Consider the following 18,658-nt stretch of genomic DNA (forward strand, 5'->3'; position numbering starts at 1 on the left):
TTGACCGTCACCTTATAACGTCATCAGGCTGAAAAGGCGAGCATATTTGGTTCGACGGGGATGCGAATCCGCGACCCTCAGATTACGAGTCGTACGCCTTAACCCACCTGGTCATGCCGGGCCCAAAAGTGATATTACTGTTAATTCAAACATTTTTATATGAACGGTGTTTGTACAACTTCTTCAGGTTGTAAATGCGATTCTTAGTATATCCTAACTGTGCAAATTCTGGTTGGGCGGTAACATGTACGATTGGTTAAACACGGAACACACTGGACGTACACAAGGCAAAAATTTTCAATTTTCTTATAGGATAAAAAGAAAATATCGACGTATTTATTAATAATAATCTTTAATTATTGGTTTCGTTTAATGCCAGGAATATTTCAAGAGTGGCAATCTCGTAAACACGTAAAGGCTTTTGTATGAAGTCGTTTATATTTATGGTGATCAGGCTGAGAGAAATAGGAAATGCATCACACGAAACACGTATAAATTAGTGTATTTTGTTAGTGATAGGGACGTCAAACAAGCCTGGGTTCCTCTTTCTATAAAGAAAAATAATTTAGGAAAACGAATACAAGGTATTCCTCCTTACTTAAAAATATCTTGCATTATTTTTTTTATTCTGTCACTTAAATCTGACAGATTAAACAAACTTAAGGAATATTTCTTATATATATATAAGAATGAACTATACTTTCAGGTTTATTATACCTAAATTGAAGAATTATCTATGTTTGTCAAAGTTACCTATCTTTACAGTTTGAAATTTTTAATCCTTTAGCGTTTTCGCGTTGAAGAACTATTCACCAACTACTAATCAGCGAAGTTTGATTTTTCGGCCCTTTTAAATGTATGACTTTACCGGATTTCGATACCCGTGGTGAGCAGATCTCAAATAGCCCATTACGTAGTTTTGTGCTTAATTCAAAAACAAACAAACTTTCAAGAATTGACTTTGAGACTAAAAATTTAAATAAAGTCTACGCTACTCGATTGACCAGATTATCATTCACGTGTATCTTATATTTTATAACACATTCAAATACAATGAAAAGCAGGAGGCTATATGCATTGCAAACATATAAACAACATCTTTTTATTTATAATTGTTACTTTTAGTAAGAACTTTTGTCTTCACAATTTTTAATAATATTAATTGGAGCTTCGTGTCCCACTAATAATTCTGCCCTCAGAAATGCCCTCCAGTGGCACAGCGGTACGTCTGCGGACTCACACCGCTAGAAACTTGGTTTCGATACCCATGGTAGGCAAAGCACGGTTAGCTCATTGTGTAGCTTTGTGCTTAATTCTAAACAAACCCTCAGAAATTGTGTTCATGGTTTGTAGTTATAGTCTTATTTTAAATATTCTTCAAGGTAAGTTTATAAAAACCACTGAGAACGATTTTAAACATGACAATTTTTAACTTGTTTCAAGGATGCTTTAGGTTATGTAGGCAAAGTATAATTTATGTCTTCGATCTGACGGAGGTTTCGGTATAAAAGCTGAAATATCGTCTCGCTCTAGAAACAAGCAGAAGCGGACCACAAAACACAAAACTCTACCACACGATCTTCCAACACGATAACAAGTTTGTTTGTTTTTGCAGCTTTATAATTTGTCAATCAACTTTATTTTACTTCGACTTTCAACTTAGGAAATCAGAATTGCGTATTATCTTGCCTCGTCTTGTATAGTTGCTATTGCTAAGAAGCTATCTGGTCACAGTACACTGGTAGATAAGCGTAATAGTTATTACCGAAAAAAGATATAGAAGTACGAAAGCTGATCGATGCTTCACTCCAAGCATGGCTTCTTTGCACTCATGGCAGAAAGATCCACAACTCTCGATCAAGGTAAGTTGCTGTATTTTGTGTATAGTTTTAATTTAAGAAAACTGAAATAATAAAAACTGACTCAAGTGATATACTGAGGAAAGAAAACAACAATTAAGAAGATTGACTTTTTTTTTATAAACTCCATGAAAAATAAACTGATTCGGAACAGGTGATATATTTGTTTGTTAATGTTACTTGTATTTCGAGTGTTTAATTTTCTGCATGTACGAGGAGTTTGTGTATTTTTTCGTTACATTCTGTTTGAAGTACAACGTAACGTCAAATTAAGTTTATTTCATTTGAATTTCAATCGACTTTAAGTGGTTACATTTAGTTTCTGATGTTGTCGTATTTTAGTAAATGAATAATTAGAATGGAGACCAGTATAATATTTGTATTAGATATGGTTAGGTTCACTTATGTACGAATAACATTGCGATTTGGTTCTCTGAGTATTAATTCATTTTTACAAATAGATTTAGTTCAGTGTTTATCTGAATGTGGTTTTAGTTAATGAATCGTAGTTATGCGTGTATAAATGTTTTATTAGATGGGAAATCTTTCACTTAGGAAATCTGGTTCGTCGTGTGTGTGACTTTTATATCAGTTCATAATGTTATTTAGAAAATAGATTTGGTACAAAATGTGTTTTAATATGGTATACATACTAACTGATAGTTATGAAAATGTTGTGTTGCAAGAAAATCCTTAACCTTACTAGTCTGTATTATTAAAATGTTGTGTCGACAGCACACTGGGGCAAAATGTGCTAGTCCTTCCTAATTTTAGCAGTGGTAGACTGTTGTAAGGGCAGCTAGTCGACACCACCCACCACTAACTCTTGGGCTACTCTTTTACCAACGAATATTGGGATTGAACGTTACATTATAACGCTCTTACGTCTGAAAATACAAATATGTTCGACGATAGGGATTCAAACCTGCAATCCGCAGAATGCGATTCAAGTTCTCTAACCACATATAATAGCAGAAATCCTAGCTTTATTAATTTTTATTATTAAAACTCTCTGTTTCTAATGTACGAAGGTATTTTAAGATTACGTTTTAGTAACAGATAAAGTGAACTTTACAAACGTAGTCGCGTATCCTGGTGATTAGAATATTTCTTGATCTCTTATCTTATCTGCTTCTATTAACATGCTTGGTTTAGAGGAAGACTCACGCTTGTTGGTTATCAGTGAACGATTCTGTTGCACAAAGCACACTCCATTAAGAACAATAAAGTACAAAGCAGACCGATTTATCATTTTTTATTCTGTTATTTTGACCTAAAATCATATTCAAGTAAAGTGATCTTAAACAATATTCATGGCGGTCTTGTTGATGTTCTGAAGACTATCACTTAACAGCAAATGGAATGATATTAACACTAAATACATTAAATGCTGGTTTCATGAATAGTATTGATCAAAACATTTAATATTACAATTTTTTTGTTATGATTAGTTGGTATTGCTAACTTAGGATGTAGATTTAGGACCAGTTTGAATCTCCTAAGCTTGCCCGAAATTCGCTATGTATTATTGGAATTATGGCTGAAACTATCGTTAATAATGTGAATACCAAGTAGCTATACATCAAAATCATATTTTAGTAGCAAAGATACGCTGCCAGTACTTACTGGGAATATAGTGGCCCTTATAAAATCGTCTGTAATAAAAAGAGACAATAACAACGAACAGCTATAATATGAAACACTTGAAAAAGCTGGTGATGTCTTATTGGAGATATTAATGCTGGTAATGTGTCGTTGAAGTCAGTAAAACTGAAAGTGTGTTTTTCAATTAATAGAAGTAATATTCTTTCAAAGAGGTAAAACACGTAAAGTCTTATCAGAATCAAGAAGTCTTTTAAAACGGTAAAGCTGGTAATGCCTTATCGTAGCCAGTAAACATTTACCTCTTTGAAAGAGCCAGAAAACTGGTCTAGTGAGAGAACAATAGCAATTCGAGGAAAATATTTTATTGATGGATTTATAATTGTGTAACTCATATATCATGAATCTCGTCATAACATTTTCACACAAATTTTGTGTTTTAACATTTAAAACGTAACCTGTAATAATAAAACAAACCCACCTCACCCCTTCTCTAGATTTCAAAATTTTTGCTGAATTATTTACAAAATTTAAATAAAATGTTAAATTGTTGCACTTATTTTGAAATGATTAATTGGTCATTACTTAGCGCTTGGCATAGGTGTCGCAATTATCAAATGTTTTTTTCTAAACATTGAATAAATCAATTAAGTCTGGAGGCAACAAAATATCACGATACTGTGGTATGTAAAATATTATAAGAGTTTAATCGCGTTTTTTAAGAATTATGAATGGTGTTCACTCTAATGGCTATGATTAGACATTCTTACCATCTTTATCGTAAAAACAGTTCTTGATTTTGAAGTATGCTGAAAATTTGCGAACCTTATCCTTTTTTATTGTTTTGCTAACGTTGCTAATAGATGTGCCGACTTTGTTACAATTATATTTTACGTCGCAGAATTCTATTTTGTAACTAAAGACTAGTGGGGTTATGAAGCCCGTTGTTGTTATAACACTCGTCACTCTTTTGTGCAAATGTTTTTCTTCCATGGAGAACCGTGAATATTTCCTTCTTAAATTCTGTTTGCTCTTGCCTTACATGGCTTAGAAGTTTTACTTTACGAATTCTATATTTGAAATGGTCGAGAAATGAGCCAAGTAATGAAGTAGTAATCATGTCTCTCGCCACAGTTTTACTATACTTAAACTATTCTTATGAAGAGGGATCAACCTGCTTTACTATCATTAGTGTTTACGCTTTAAAAAATGATTTATTGAATATGTAACATTCCTTATACTGAGGACCGCAACAGATTCGCCACAAATAATTGCGAAACACAAGATTCGTGATCATCTATTCCGGAAACAAAACACCAATCTTTTATCTGGCTGTTTTGAGGATCATATGAATTAACCCTATTCAAACGTACAAAACGAGCATCATGAACTATGACATATTAGAAAAAACACATTTGCATTATGTTAAATTTAGTTGTCTGAATACACTGCGAGCTGTGATATATTCTGTAACTGTCACTGTAGCAACAGGAAATTCTTGGGTTTATTTAGCAAAAGAATTAAGCGTGATTTAACCTGTTGTGAAGGAGATACAAGAAACTAAACTGGGATGTATAATATAAATTAATACAAACTTTATTCACAGACATAATAAATCAAAGGGAATTAATTTGCTACAAGCACAGTAAGGATAAAACCTTTGAAAACTGAATAAACTTGTCGGATCTATTGAAAATAAAAGACAGCTGAAGTAAACTAAGCTGAATTTGATTAGTGCAGCAGGTTTGAAAGTTTATCAAAGTAATAAAAAATCGACGCATTATAATTTGTCTCGGAGGAATCTTTTATCTATAATGTTGTGGTTTCAAATAGCCGAATATTTTAATTTTAATTTAGAAGTTGATTAAATGTTAATATGTATCAAATGTATTTTATTTACCAACAAGATTGATACACACAATTTTAATATACATACATACGTATATATATGTATATATGATTTATAATAATAATTATTACAAATAGTAATATAAGTAATTATTTATATACAAAAATTTTACAAACTCACAGACACTATTCAGTCTTCTGTCTGCTCTGGAACTAAATATTTTTTTACAACGGTCCAGGTCCACGAGGCACAAATTACTTTTATGTTCACACACCTCACCTGACGGGAATGTTAGATAGTCCTATTCTTGCTGAATGTATGCGATGACTTCGTAGATACACTAACGTCTTTAGTTAATTCTCTGAAGTTGAACGGTCCGTAATGTTCGAAATCGATAAATATTCGTGGTCCAATATGTGTAGTTTTCCTATTAATAAGTATTAATCATAATTACAGCTTTCAAGGCTTAAAGTTCATTGAATGTTTCTGACTAACAATATTCTGCTGTCTATTGGTGCGTCGATTTATGTACTTTAAGGCAAGATTCTCAAAAATTTAACAATATTCGAAAATATGCTAGTGTTTTCGTACAACATATATTGTTGATTTTTTCACTCGAGAATCTTCTGCAAATTCAGAGAACACGCGGGACTTGCGCAATACACATCCAAAAACATGTCACGTGCATAAATCAGAAACGAACGCAGATAATAAAACAAATGTATAACAATAAATTCGTTACACGCTTTGCCGTCATAATTCCAAAACAAATGGCCAAAACATTTGGCGTGAAACTTTATCGTATTAGGTTATTATCAAAATGATACAAATACGGGTTTATGCACGTTAAAATAGACCCTCATCTTTAGAGAAATGATTAGATGTGTATCGATCCACAAAGACTCGAAATAAAACACCATTTAGTTAATCAAACTTTTGAACAACTGTTTGAATAATAAAAATGCTATGAAATTAGAATTTAAAAAATTCTGGAAGTAGAAAAGAAACAATTAAAATGTTCTATATAAGAATATTTCTGTATTTTTCACCAATATTACATATTGTGAGTTAAGTTTTTGTTCAGCGACATGTGATTTTATATTTATATTTCACAGCTGAGAAAGTTTTGTGACTGACTACTATTATGATAACATAAGTTCATACCTGTATCGCACCAAACATGTTCGCCCTTTCAGCAGTGGAGACGTTATAACGTGACGGTCAATCCCACAATTCGTTGGTAAAAGAGTAGCCCAAGAGTTGGCGGTGGGTGGTGATGACTAGCTGCCTTCCCTCTAGTCTTACACTGCTAAATTAAGGACGGCTAGCGCAGATAGCCCCCAGTGGCTTTGCGCGAAATTCAAAAGCTATGAAACAAACAATTATAACTAATTATTAGCTATTTCTAAACATGTTACGTCACTTATTTACTCTTTCTAATAAAGAGATGCACTTAAATCCATAAGTGTATTGTAAGTGTGTGTGTGTGGGGGTAGAGTTTCTCTCAGATTGTAACTTTTATGAAATTTCGGGAAAGTTACTGACCAATTGTTTTGCAGGAGAGGAAACATCGAAATCGTAAAATGCAGTTATTTTCGATAGTGACAAGAAAGTGAAACGTACTGACCAATATAAATCACCAAGATCCTTAATTAATTATGTTGGTTAGAGGTAATTGTATTACATACTACAACTGTTATGTGGCGATCAAAGTACAAATAAGAGTGGAATCTGACTAGTTTACCCTTTAACTATCTGACAAATTTATACAATTTAGACTCAATTCTTGGGTGACATAGTTTTGTTACTTACTTGTAGTTTGTTTTAGACATTATTGTAATTATTTCAATAACGCTGGCAATCACTATATTTGTAAAATATTTAGTAGAAAAAGTTCCAATAACCATCCTCCGATGAGACAGCGGTAAGCCTACGGACTTACAATACTAAAATCAAGGGTTCGATTTCCCTCGGTGGAAACAGCAGATAGTTCGATGTGGCTTTGCTATAAGAACACACACACACACAAACTATCAGGAACCTAGACTGTTGTGACATCTACACTGATTTACCGTCAGTTTTAAGTTTTCGGCATTTGAAGTAAAGAAAACATTTGTTTAAAAATGATAATATTTAACTCTGAAGTACAGTTATAGAAAGTCTGAATATGAAATTTTATTGCAGCAGGGATATATATAAGTTGAAGCCTAATACAAATTTATTTTATTTATTTAACATTCTGCGTATTTGTAATTATTTCAAAAACGCTTTAATATGTTTGATATAATTTTGGTTTTATTACTTAAGAAAAGATGTCGATGAAGGGTCTGACACTTTTTATAGCTTATGTATCGCCGAAAAATGTGTACAATGGAAATTTTATAACACGCAGGATGATTTCAATGTAATATCAGAAATAAAGTTACCCATATCAAGACCTTTCTTTTATAATGGACGAAACTACAAACATAAGTGAAACGTAAAACGTTTCAATATACCTTAGGTATGTGAATGCATGGAAAACAAAATAAACTCATTTTATTTTATTAGACGTAATCTACATCTGGATAGGTGCTCTTAGATTTTCCAAAGTCTACCACGGAAGAACTTGTCTTCAAAATCTTGTCGGGCAGTGTTGAGATGGGGAGGCCAACATAAAGGTGTTGCATACCGCTCAAAGTAGTACTGTCCACGAACCTACTAGATCCACTGCTAAGGCAATCTTTAAACCTTGCAATACAGTTCTCACCGATGTCAAACGTCCTTCTTCGAGATGTACTTGGTATGGCGTAGAGCCTCTAAAACTTTATCGATGGAAGACCAAACCCCTATGCTATATTCCAATGACTGCACAAAATAAGAATAATGAAGGTATTGACATTAAAGTCACTAAACAAAACGCGATGGTGCTGTATATGACCAGCTATTGAGGCAATATGAAACACCCCTGCTTTTAGTACAAATCATCCTCAGAATGTACTGGTGCCAAGACACTTCGTGACACTATTGCCTTTTTAATTGCAATCTGTGATTTTAACTTTGTCTTTGGCCTGGCAGTATTAAGAATCATATCGTTACGTACAGATTTAATAAATTTATATTTATAAGAAAAAACAATCGATATTTTAACAGCAAAGAAGACTGTTGATACTGTAATTTTAATTCTACAAAGATGAAGAAATGAAAACAGCTATGAGAGGCCATGGTTTTCTTGGTTGAAAAACTCTTAAAAACAATTTTATAAAAGTAAGAAAAAGCCAAAGTATCATTAAAAAAACCTTCTACACGTTTTTATTGTCTGTTTGGTGAAGTGAATCTTTTACTAGTGATGTAAAGACTTATATTTGTGAGAAGCTACTTTGATAGCTCTGATGTCGTCATGTCAGAGAAAAGATCTTGGTTTGGTGGAGATTGTCAAGCTATTCTTTGTGTCAGATGTTGTTTCTGAAGCCCAAGTAAAAGACGCCAGCTGTGAAACTGTTGCAAAGTTTGATGAGGAGATATTGAAGAGAAAGAAAAAAAAATGCCACTTCAGGCGCTCACTAATGTGAACGAAACAGGTGTCACCTGCCCACATATAAACAGCACTACACATGTACAAGGAAATAATACAACAACAATAATAAGATAGACATTTTCATGCACTAACGAATGTATCATTTACTGTATAATTGGTAATGGATGCAATAGTTTACACACAGGACAAACTTGTTTGGTTGCCGACTTGGTGATCAAGCATGAGAACATCTAAACCAGGGGTGGGCAGCTTATATTTTATAGTGGTCACAACTATGGCTAATGGAAACAACTTTGGCCACACTATTAAAAAAATTAAAAGATGTTAGTTTAATCAAAATAATTACATTTCAACTAACCTTCAATGTGAAAATTGATGGAAGCTTTCATCAACAAGTTTCGTGAAATGTGGCTTAATATCTATGCTAAATCTTAGCTCTGCCTCTAAATTTATGTCAGTAAGCCAAGATCTGTATCTAGACTTGAGAAAATCTAGCGTAGGAAATATTGACTCACACACCCATGTGGGTCTAAACATGGAAAGTAATTTTAAAATTGCTATCTTTAAATTTGGAAGACTCTCATTTATCAGAATAGTGAGCCACATCTCTCTGAAATAATATTTTGTTTACCTTTTATGTGTTCTACACTTTGCAGTGTAAGCATCTCGTCTTCAAATCCACACTAATCCAAAAACAAGAAAGACGTTATTTCCTTACTGAAATTTCCTAAGTCAAATTGAAATGGATCATGCAAAAATTCAAATTTTTAAATTCGGAGAAAAGTGATTCAAGTTTTTGAGATAGAATTTGGATCTAGTTTACATAGAGATTATCTTTAGCATCAGAGAAATCATAGTCCTTATTATTTTATAGAAAACTATTCAGCTTTCTAAAATGTGTCAAGTCATTTTTTGTACTTGTTCCACAAGGAGGATTAGTTTAATTAAAATTCATGAATAGACTGTGATTGCTAGTCTATTATTTTACCCCTTCCCTGAAGCTTCGTATTCAAATTATTCAATTAAGCCATAATGTCGCACAGAAAGTGTAAACCACACTGCCACGACAAAGTTTCAATTTCAGGGAAATTTTCAGTCTTACCATTTTTAACAAGATGCTCTTTTATTTGAGTAAATAAGGAAGTAAATTGTTCTAAGACTTTTCCTCTACTTAATCATCAAAAGCACAGTCACTGCTTTTCTTCAAAGACTCAACAAACTGTCGATGGATGAGAGAGCTTCCACTTCTAATGTAATTCACAATATTTGCAACAATGTCCGTTAAATTTTTCAATTCATCACTTTTAGACATCTGAACACGTATTTTCTTGATGCAAAATGCAGTGGAAAGATAGCAGCGTGGACTTCACGTTATTTTTAATTAAATGCTGCTTCAAAAGAGAAACAAATCCTAATTTCGCCCCAGTCATGGCGGGACCACCGTCTGTTGTGATAAAAACCAGTTTTTTAAATCAAGATTGAGTTTTTTTGATAATTCAAGAAAATTTTCAAATATGTTTTTTCCGCATGATCGATCTCGTAATCCATAAAAGCCAAGTATTTCTTCTCTCACTTGAAGATCTGAAGTTACATATCAAACCCAAAATATCAACTATGCAGTGTCATTAACATCTGTTGAGTCATCTAGTGCTAAAGAAAAATACAAACAGTCTTTTAGTTGTTGAAACAACTGATTTTCTATGTCTTTCGTTAACTCTAGCATTACGTGGACAATTTCTCTTCGACTTAATTGCAAATTATTTACCTTTTGAAGAATATCATATTTTATTTTTGAATCGTAATTCTCCAATAGAGCTTCAATGACCACAATCAATATTTCTTTTACTAGTTCAGCATCAGAAGATTATTTCTTTTTCTTTTAGGTAGAATCCAAGCTACTTTATAGCTCGCTAACGTAACTAGTTCTATCAATGATAAAAATTTTGTTCATGAAGTTGAGCTTTCAGACGGTTAATTTCATTCATACGATTTGTCGCCTGTGCAGTTTTAACCATATATTTAGTAACTGAAAAAGTACTAAGTTCAACCAAGATTCAAGAGAGATTATTTTCACTTGAATTTATAAACATTGAAAGAAGTCTTTCAAATAAAACATCAAATGACATGGGCTATATGATTAATAAGTTTAGTAGTTTGAATGGCGGGAACAATTTTTTTCTTTTGACAAGTGTACGTTACTAGTTCTAAAAGTAATAATATCAATTTTGATATTATTTTACATTCTGGTACTTTTATATGATTATATCTTTTCATACTATTTGCCTTCTTTTGTGCAAATAATCTTTAGTAGATCCTGTCACACCAAACGTGCTCGCCCTTTCAGCCGTGTGGACGTTATAATGTAACAATAAATCTTACTATTCGTTGGTAAAATAGTAGCCCAAGAGTTGGCGGTGGGTGGTTATAACTAGCTTTCTTCCCTCTAGTCTTACACTGTTAAATTAGGGATGACTAGTGCAGATAGCCCTCATGTAGCTTTGCGCGAAATTTAAAACAAACAAACTTTAGTAAACTTAAAATACTAAACTACGTTTTTCCTCATCCTATACATTTTTATTTCGAGCAAATAAATCTCATTTCTTCTTTAAAAAATCTTTCATACACCTGTGCTTAGAGCTCAACAGAAACAACGTACATTGTGTTACTGTTTTCTGCAGAACCAATGTTTGATGTTGTTGAATGTTATTAGGATGGATGTTCATACGTGTTCAACCTAGATGTGTACATGTTCGAAACTAGATGTGTACAAGTGTTACCTCCAGAGAATGACACAGAACAAAGACGCAGAGCAATATTAACATAATGATTTCTTGACTACGTGTTACGTATCGGAATACTGACCAATTTCAAATAATAATGTGCTTATATATTACACAAATCACACCATCCTAAGTTAAAAGTTCTCAGCACTTTTGTCACTGAATACACTACTAGAAAATGAATACAGGCCGTACCAGCGTGTTAAAAAAATATAAAACATATCAGCCTCTAATGTTACAAAACAAAAAAGTATGTATACAACATTGTTAAAACATGTACTTAAAGTACTATACCTGAATTTACCGGCTGTTTGGTTAAAAATATACGTAAATTTTCTGGTTTTGTTGCTGAAAAAGCTACAAAAACGTCTGGATGTTTACAAATTATATCTGGATTTTTCCAAATCATTGTCGCTACACTTATATAGATTTTTAAGTTGTATTGTTTAAAAAGCATATGGGAATTTAGCTTTGTCATAGGGAAGATAGAAATGATAGTTTAGATGTTTTATTACTAAAATATATGTACATTTCTAGATGTTCATTTTAAAAAAACCCAGTGGCTCAGCGGTACGTCTGCGGAATTACAACGTTAAAAACCAGGTTTTGATACCCGTGGTGGGCAGAGCACAGATAGCCCTTTGTGTAGTTTTGTGCTTAATTCAAAACAACAATTCTTTTAAAGATCGCATCGATTATTTAATTGTCATAGATAAGGTGATGTGGATTTTCAAGTTGTATAGATTTTCTATGTGTATTTTTTTAAATAATACGTGTATCATGCATTGTTACTAAATATATATGAATGTTGTAAGTGTATCGTTGAGATATACTTGTTTCTGTTTTAGCTGTGTTATGTCGAAATAAATATAGATCATTAGCACTGTACGTAAGAACTGTTTACTTTATTTGTTAAAACTAAACTTAAAATAGACGCGCTCTGCTGCAGGATTTTAAGTTCCTCTCATGATTTACAGAAGCCCCAAAATATAAAGTTCCTATATTGTCTCCAGTTGCTCTGTACCTTAAACAAATCCCATCAGAACAAGTGTCCGTGGTACCTGAGCACATGTGCCGCGTTTGGTCCCTCTATCTTGGAGATGGAAGAAGTAAACAGCCTAAACTCAGTAAACTCGAAAACCAATTCCTAGACCTCATCACGCTTGGATGACCTTCCGAAAGTGTTTTAACGTCACTTGGTACCTCCTTCATAGGGGAATTAAGTGGTAAAGATAAACACCCCCACCAGAACATCCCGACCTCACTTAGCAGGTTCAGTCTTACGCTTTCCAAAACTGTGGAAGAAGTTTGCAGAGAAACAAATGTAATACAACTATTCGTATTACCACAAATAACACAGCTTACAAATACATAGCACATAAAAGAAAACACGCGTAAACCTTACAACATAAAATGTTGTAGGTTCAGTCTTACGCTTTCCAAAACTGTGGAAGAAGTTTGCAGAGAAACAAAGTTCAAAAACAGAAAACATGAATTAATATATCATGCTCACAAAAGGTTTCTAGACGTATTTTCAGGAAATATTGTAATTTTGAACTTCGTGCAATGCTACAAAGTACATGTAGGTTTTAACAGTACCTGTATATGTTATTGTTTAACAGAAGTGGATTTTAACTATGGTATGGTGATGACTAACTGCCTTCCCTCTTGTCTTACACTACTAAATTAGGGACGGCTAGCGCAGATGGTCCTCGTGTAGCTTTGCGCGAAATTTAAAATAAACACAACATTAAGATGTATATAGTAGCAGAACCACTAACTGTTTTTAACGAAATAGACGTAGTTTTTTGTTTGTGATTGTTAAGAAGAATGTGTCAATTATCAGGTTATGTTGTACATGTAGATTTTTCAAGTTGCAAATTATGTTTTAATTTTCTACATGTCACCTTATTAAGAGCTACATTTTGATTTTTCTCGCTGTACTATTAACAATCACATGTAGATCTTTTAGCTCTGCATATTGTCAAAATATAGAGCAAATTTTCTTCATATTATTAAGAAGTACATTTTGGACTTTCTTGTGCTGTTATTAATCGAAGTTTAATTTTTAATGATGTATTATTAAAAAATACACACGGGATTTACAGTTGTTTCGTTATAAGTGAAATTTTAGTCGCTGACCGAAACACATAAAGATTTTCTAGAATATTTGTGTGGGATTTCTTAGCCCTGTTGTTAATATATTCAGGAGTTTTTGTTTTATTTTCAGACCTTGTTGAGATGTTCGTGGTGGTTTTAAAGCTCTATTATCAAGATGTTCACGTTATCTAGCAGTGGTGTTAGGACGTATTTTATAGCTATTGGAGAGAAAAGCACATTGTGAATTTTTCAGTCTATTTGTGGGAAGTACACGAAACATGCTTTGTCTATTGTTTTTTATAACTCATTGGAAGCATTTTCAAAACTTTCTTGCATGTTTCGAGGATTATTTTATCAGTATGGTTTAGCCATTAACTTCAAACAGCAAGAATACAACCAGTAAACAAGGTATATAAGTCTTCAAAAATAGATAACAAGAAACATGTTAATAAACATGCCTTACTGTAATCATTTCGTTTTCATTTAAAGTAGGCTAAAGGTTTAGTTACTAAGAGTGAAATGTCTAGATAGTAGCTCTTATGTGTGATCTAATTGACATTCTATTTTTCAGTTAGAAATACTTTTACCAAATGAAGACGAAAGAAAAGACTTGTATTCTGTCTTGGAGTCCTATAATGAGTAAGTATCGCTTTGTGTATTGTTTGTCTATTGCTCAACATATAAATAGTTATAACTGTATCTAAAGTTAACTTTTGTGTATGGTAGCTACGAGCACATTTTATATTATCCAGTCTGTAACTTCTATCGTTGTTTTACATTTCTACCTCACGTGTGCGTTGTTCAATGTTTAAAGCAGTTTGATTATAAAATATTAAAATTAATCGAAGATATAAAGATATCTGGCCCAGCATGGTTAGGTGGGTTAAGGCGTTCGATTCGTAATCTGAGGTTCGCGGCTTCGAATCCCTGTCGCACCAAACAAGCTCGCCCTTTCAGCCGTGGGGGCGTTATAATGTAACAGTCAATTCCACTATTCGTTGGTAAAAGAGTAGCCCAAGAGTTGGCGGTGGGTGGAGATGACTAGCTGCTTTTTCTCTGGTCTTACACTACTAAATTAGGGACGGCTAGCGCAGATAGTCCTCGAGTAGTTTTGCGCGAAATTCAAAATAAACAAACAAAAACATAAAGATACCATTGATCTCTTAATTCTGTACGTTTTAGTGTTGCTTTCTGTTTATTAGGAGAAATGAGTCTTATGCAAGGATCCACAGGAGGGCAAATATTTGCGGTTAGACACATGTTAATTGGATTTTTTTTTCAGCAAACAAGTAACAATTGAAGACTTGGCTGTTCACCTTCGTCATGTTGTCAATTTACCCGAACGACTTACTTTGTTTGATGATATTCGGTAAGATTATTTTCCTTTATATCTATAGAATTCATCGCAAATATTTTTGTAAATTGCAGAACGTTTGATGACGCGCATAAAAATGAAAATAAAATTACAACAAGAGTAATTGTCAATAAATGTGAGTTCACAGAATATTTGTGTAACAGAATAAAACTGCTAAAACTAGACAGAAATGGTTAATAATAATACATCTTACACTCTCTTAACGATTCCGTTTTGTTCGTTCCCCCCCACAATTACGAAGTCATATTTACGCCACTGATTTGTAGTAAAAAAAAAAAAAAAGGAGGCGTAATATCACTGTTAATCGTAGAGTGGGATGTTTTACATTACGCGATTTTAGCCTATAAGGATACAATGACATTTCAAATTTACTCTGCGAATGCGCGAATTTTGTCATTACATATCGTGTTATTACATACAATGCTACAAAAAGATGTAATTATTTGATGGTGATAGCAATGAAACACATAACACTTATAGAAATACACTGTAATTTACATGTTGACAAATAATTAATTTTTTTATTGTGCAAAGTGTAAAACAAATTTACCAAAACTATAACTAAACATAGATGGAGGTACCATGAAGAGAAACGTTACACCCAACCCCCTCAAGGTTTAAAACCATATACTATATGTCCACACTTAATTTAAGAATTGCCCCATTTGAAGCCTATAAATGCCACACACTCTCTGTTTCCCATAGAATTACTTTATTCAGGTTTTTGAGGCAGATTAAACTGTCAGCTACATAAGTAACTTTTTCTCCGCCTCTGCAAAACCTCGACTGTATTCTTTTCAGTTAACTAACTAATGGTAGTTTTAATTTCACCACTTCTTTCCAGTATTCTATTATATTTGTATTGCAGTGAACACATAATGATTGATCGATGTGACTTCTGTACTTTAGGCCACACATTCGTAATGAACACCAGATGGAGTACAACGTTCTCACACCGTATGTACACATGCGAATAAGAATGCTTCAGTTAAAACGAAGAGGACAAGTACCACTTGGTTTTGCTATCAGGGGTGGTAAGTTGGCTTCACATTTAATTGTTATAGGGCATTTTTCTTACTGGCATTTATAATAACATATGTACAGCAAGTATGTTAATATTAAATGCATCACTACGATTGGAAGAGACGGAAAAATATATAAAAGTGAAGACCTGAAGTTGCTTATGTATGAGTGTAGTTATTTGATTTTTGGTATCACGTGAAAAAGTCTAATTGTAAACTGTAAATTTAAGCCGATTTTATTTTTAGCTTTAATGGCAAACGTAAGCATGGGCGTGCTAGGTTTTTAATCCAGACATTAATTCTCATTGTAGAGTCTCATTTTATACTTTTTTTGATGTTTACTAAAGTTTAGAATGAACAATACATTTTGCAGCATCATGCCTGCCCTGTTAAATGTAATAGCATCTCAAGTCCAGATTAGTCTTAAAGTTAATCATAAAGTCAGACCCATACGCGGAATGTTTGAAAGGTGTCTTTTTTTGTGAGATCAAAATCTACCACGTATTGTGCAAAGCACATTCAGCAGAAAATACTAATAGTTTATTAGAAGAATGTTGACTGTGTAGAAAATGTTAAACACCGCAAGCAAATACATACAATTTGTTAAATATATAAGCATATTTCTTTACGTCACAAACCCTACTGCATACGAACGTGAAACTTCATGTTAAACATGAATTTGTATTCGTTTGCTTATTCATAGCTTTTATTTTAAAACCTCAAACGCATATTTTACAAATAAAAATTGAATATTACCACCTAATAAGTTTGAAGCTGACAATTTTAATTGCAGTTTGGGTACACATAAGTAATAACAGTTAATTTTATGACATTTTAAGCAAAAAATGTACCATAGCATTTTAATTTCAGGTTGTGAGTATGGAACAGGTATCTTTGTGTCAGAGGTCGACTCAGGATCTGAGGGTGAACGTAAAGGTTTACGGGTAAACTTATATTTCTCTTTATTATAAACTACAAAATAGAATTTCGATTTGATCTTATTCAAATTTAGTTATTCATTCAGAACTTACATAATTTATTCTTAATTATTCAAGTTAAAACTTGGTGAACCAAAGATCCGTGTTCAAAATTACAGAAACTGTTTTATTCCAAATTAGGTTTAATTAAAGCTTTAAATCCATTACAAATAACATGCTTAAAAATGTAGACTTATTAAAAACAGACGTTTCATATTTTATTTTTGTCTCCTAAAAGTTCCAATTCTTAATATTTGTTCAATTATAATTGGTTCATATTGGTGTAATTACATAACTTTTTTGTTTATTATATTTTGTGAGTTGAATGTGTTCTAAATGGCTTAAAAGAAAGAAAATGAGATAAAATACCAAAGGTTTTCAACGTGAATGAGACGATAAGGAGAATTATTTTGTCTACCAACATTAACTTCAGTTTTTAACACAAGGTTTGCCAAATTGTCCAGCAGCCTTGTATAACATGTATATCTTTGTACGTGAAATATAAACTTATTGGATAACTATGAGTAAATATAAAACTAAAACATTTAGAACAACTTTTATATAATGAGGAAACGTCTTTTATTTATTTGTATCAACCCTGACTATTTAAATTACACTAATATGTAATATAATGTTAAGCATGAGGGTTGTGAAAAGAATAACATGATTGGCGTGTTTCCATATGTTATGAAAATAAACGATAATATATGAACTAAATATACAACACTTGAGTCAAAAACGAAGTTAAAGATTCCTAAGAAGAGGTTCAGAAACTAGGTTATAAACAGAGAAGTAAAACTGGAAGTTTTACAAAGCAGGTAAATAAAATATTTGATTCACAGTATCGAAATTAATATTGTAAGATTTAAATAGTAAAAAACCTCTGTTAACGAAATTAACATCCTGGTAATGTAAGGAAATATTTTGTGAAATCACAAATTATATATGCATTCCTTTTCCCACTCACCCTATGGGTCAGCGGTTTAAAACACAGTTTGCAGTCAGTATGAAATTTTTAATTTTTTAAAAAATTGATCCATCTTATCTTGTGAATTGAAGCTGTGTTTAACCCTAATTTTTGTGTCGGTGTTTTAATACAATAGTTACCTAGTTCATGGCGCTAACTCATTTTCGTATTAAATGTAATCAAGCAGCGAGGTTGAAACACTGGCTCTACTCACTTATTGTAGAACAATACATATATACAGTGTACAATCATATATACATAAAACAAGGATTACAACAATTTTAAAAGGCGATTTTATCAGTTTGTCTTACATAGTTTTGAACACCCCTCTTCCAGTGACTTAGTGGTAAGTATAAAGACTTGTATTGCTAAAAACAGCATTGTGTAACATTATGTTTAACACCGAATAAGCAAAACAAATTCAATGAAAATATGTAAATACGTTAACTTCATAGATAAGATTAGTTTTACTTGAAGTATATCGAGCAGTCAGTTTGTAAGTAAGAGTGATTTTATGAGGCACTGTTTGGAGTTTAATCTTATCTAACATTCTTGATGTGTTCAGAAATATAATCTCGAAACTTTAGAAAAAAGTGAGGATGGGTGTATT

The 18,658-nt window shown here is 32.5% G+C and overlaps 1 protein-coding gene across 3 annotated transcripts in view; it reads left to right on the forward strand.

The window, feature by feature from the left end:
• Nucleotides 1–1,714: 1,714 nt before the first annotated feature.
• LOC143253133 (uncharacterized) overlaps nt 1,715–18,658 on the forward strand; it is a 91,535-nt gene continuing 74,591 nt past the window's right edge. The window contains exons 1-5 of one of the 3 annotated variants that reach the window (XM_076506460.1): nt 1,715–1,862; nt 14,279–14,346; nt 14,990–15,076; nt 15,992–16,116; nt 16,975–17,048. In XM_076506460.1, the coding sequence (XP_076362575.1) occupies nt 1,815–1,862; nt 14,279–14,346; nt 14,990–15,076; nt 15,992–16,116; nt 16,975–17,048 (402 nt within the window). In that variant the 5' untranslated portion in view covers nt 1,715–1,814. Of the gene's footprint in view, nt 1,863–14,278; nt 14,347–14,989; nt 15,077–15,991; nt 16,117–16,267; nt 16,365–16,974; nt 17,049–18,658 lie in introns of those variants that run through there. The other 2 variants (XM_076506462.1, XM_076506461.1) reach the window with 2 other exon arrangements.

This window comes from Tachypleus tridentatus, chromosome 6 (genome assembly GCF_004210375.1).
Source record: "Tachypleus tridentatus isolate NWPU-2018 chromosome 6, ASM421037v1, whole genome shotgun sequence".
NCBI lineage: Eukaryota > Metazoa > Arthropoda > Merostomata > Xiphosura > Limulidae > Tachypleus > Tachypleus tridentatus.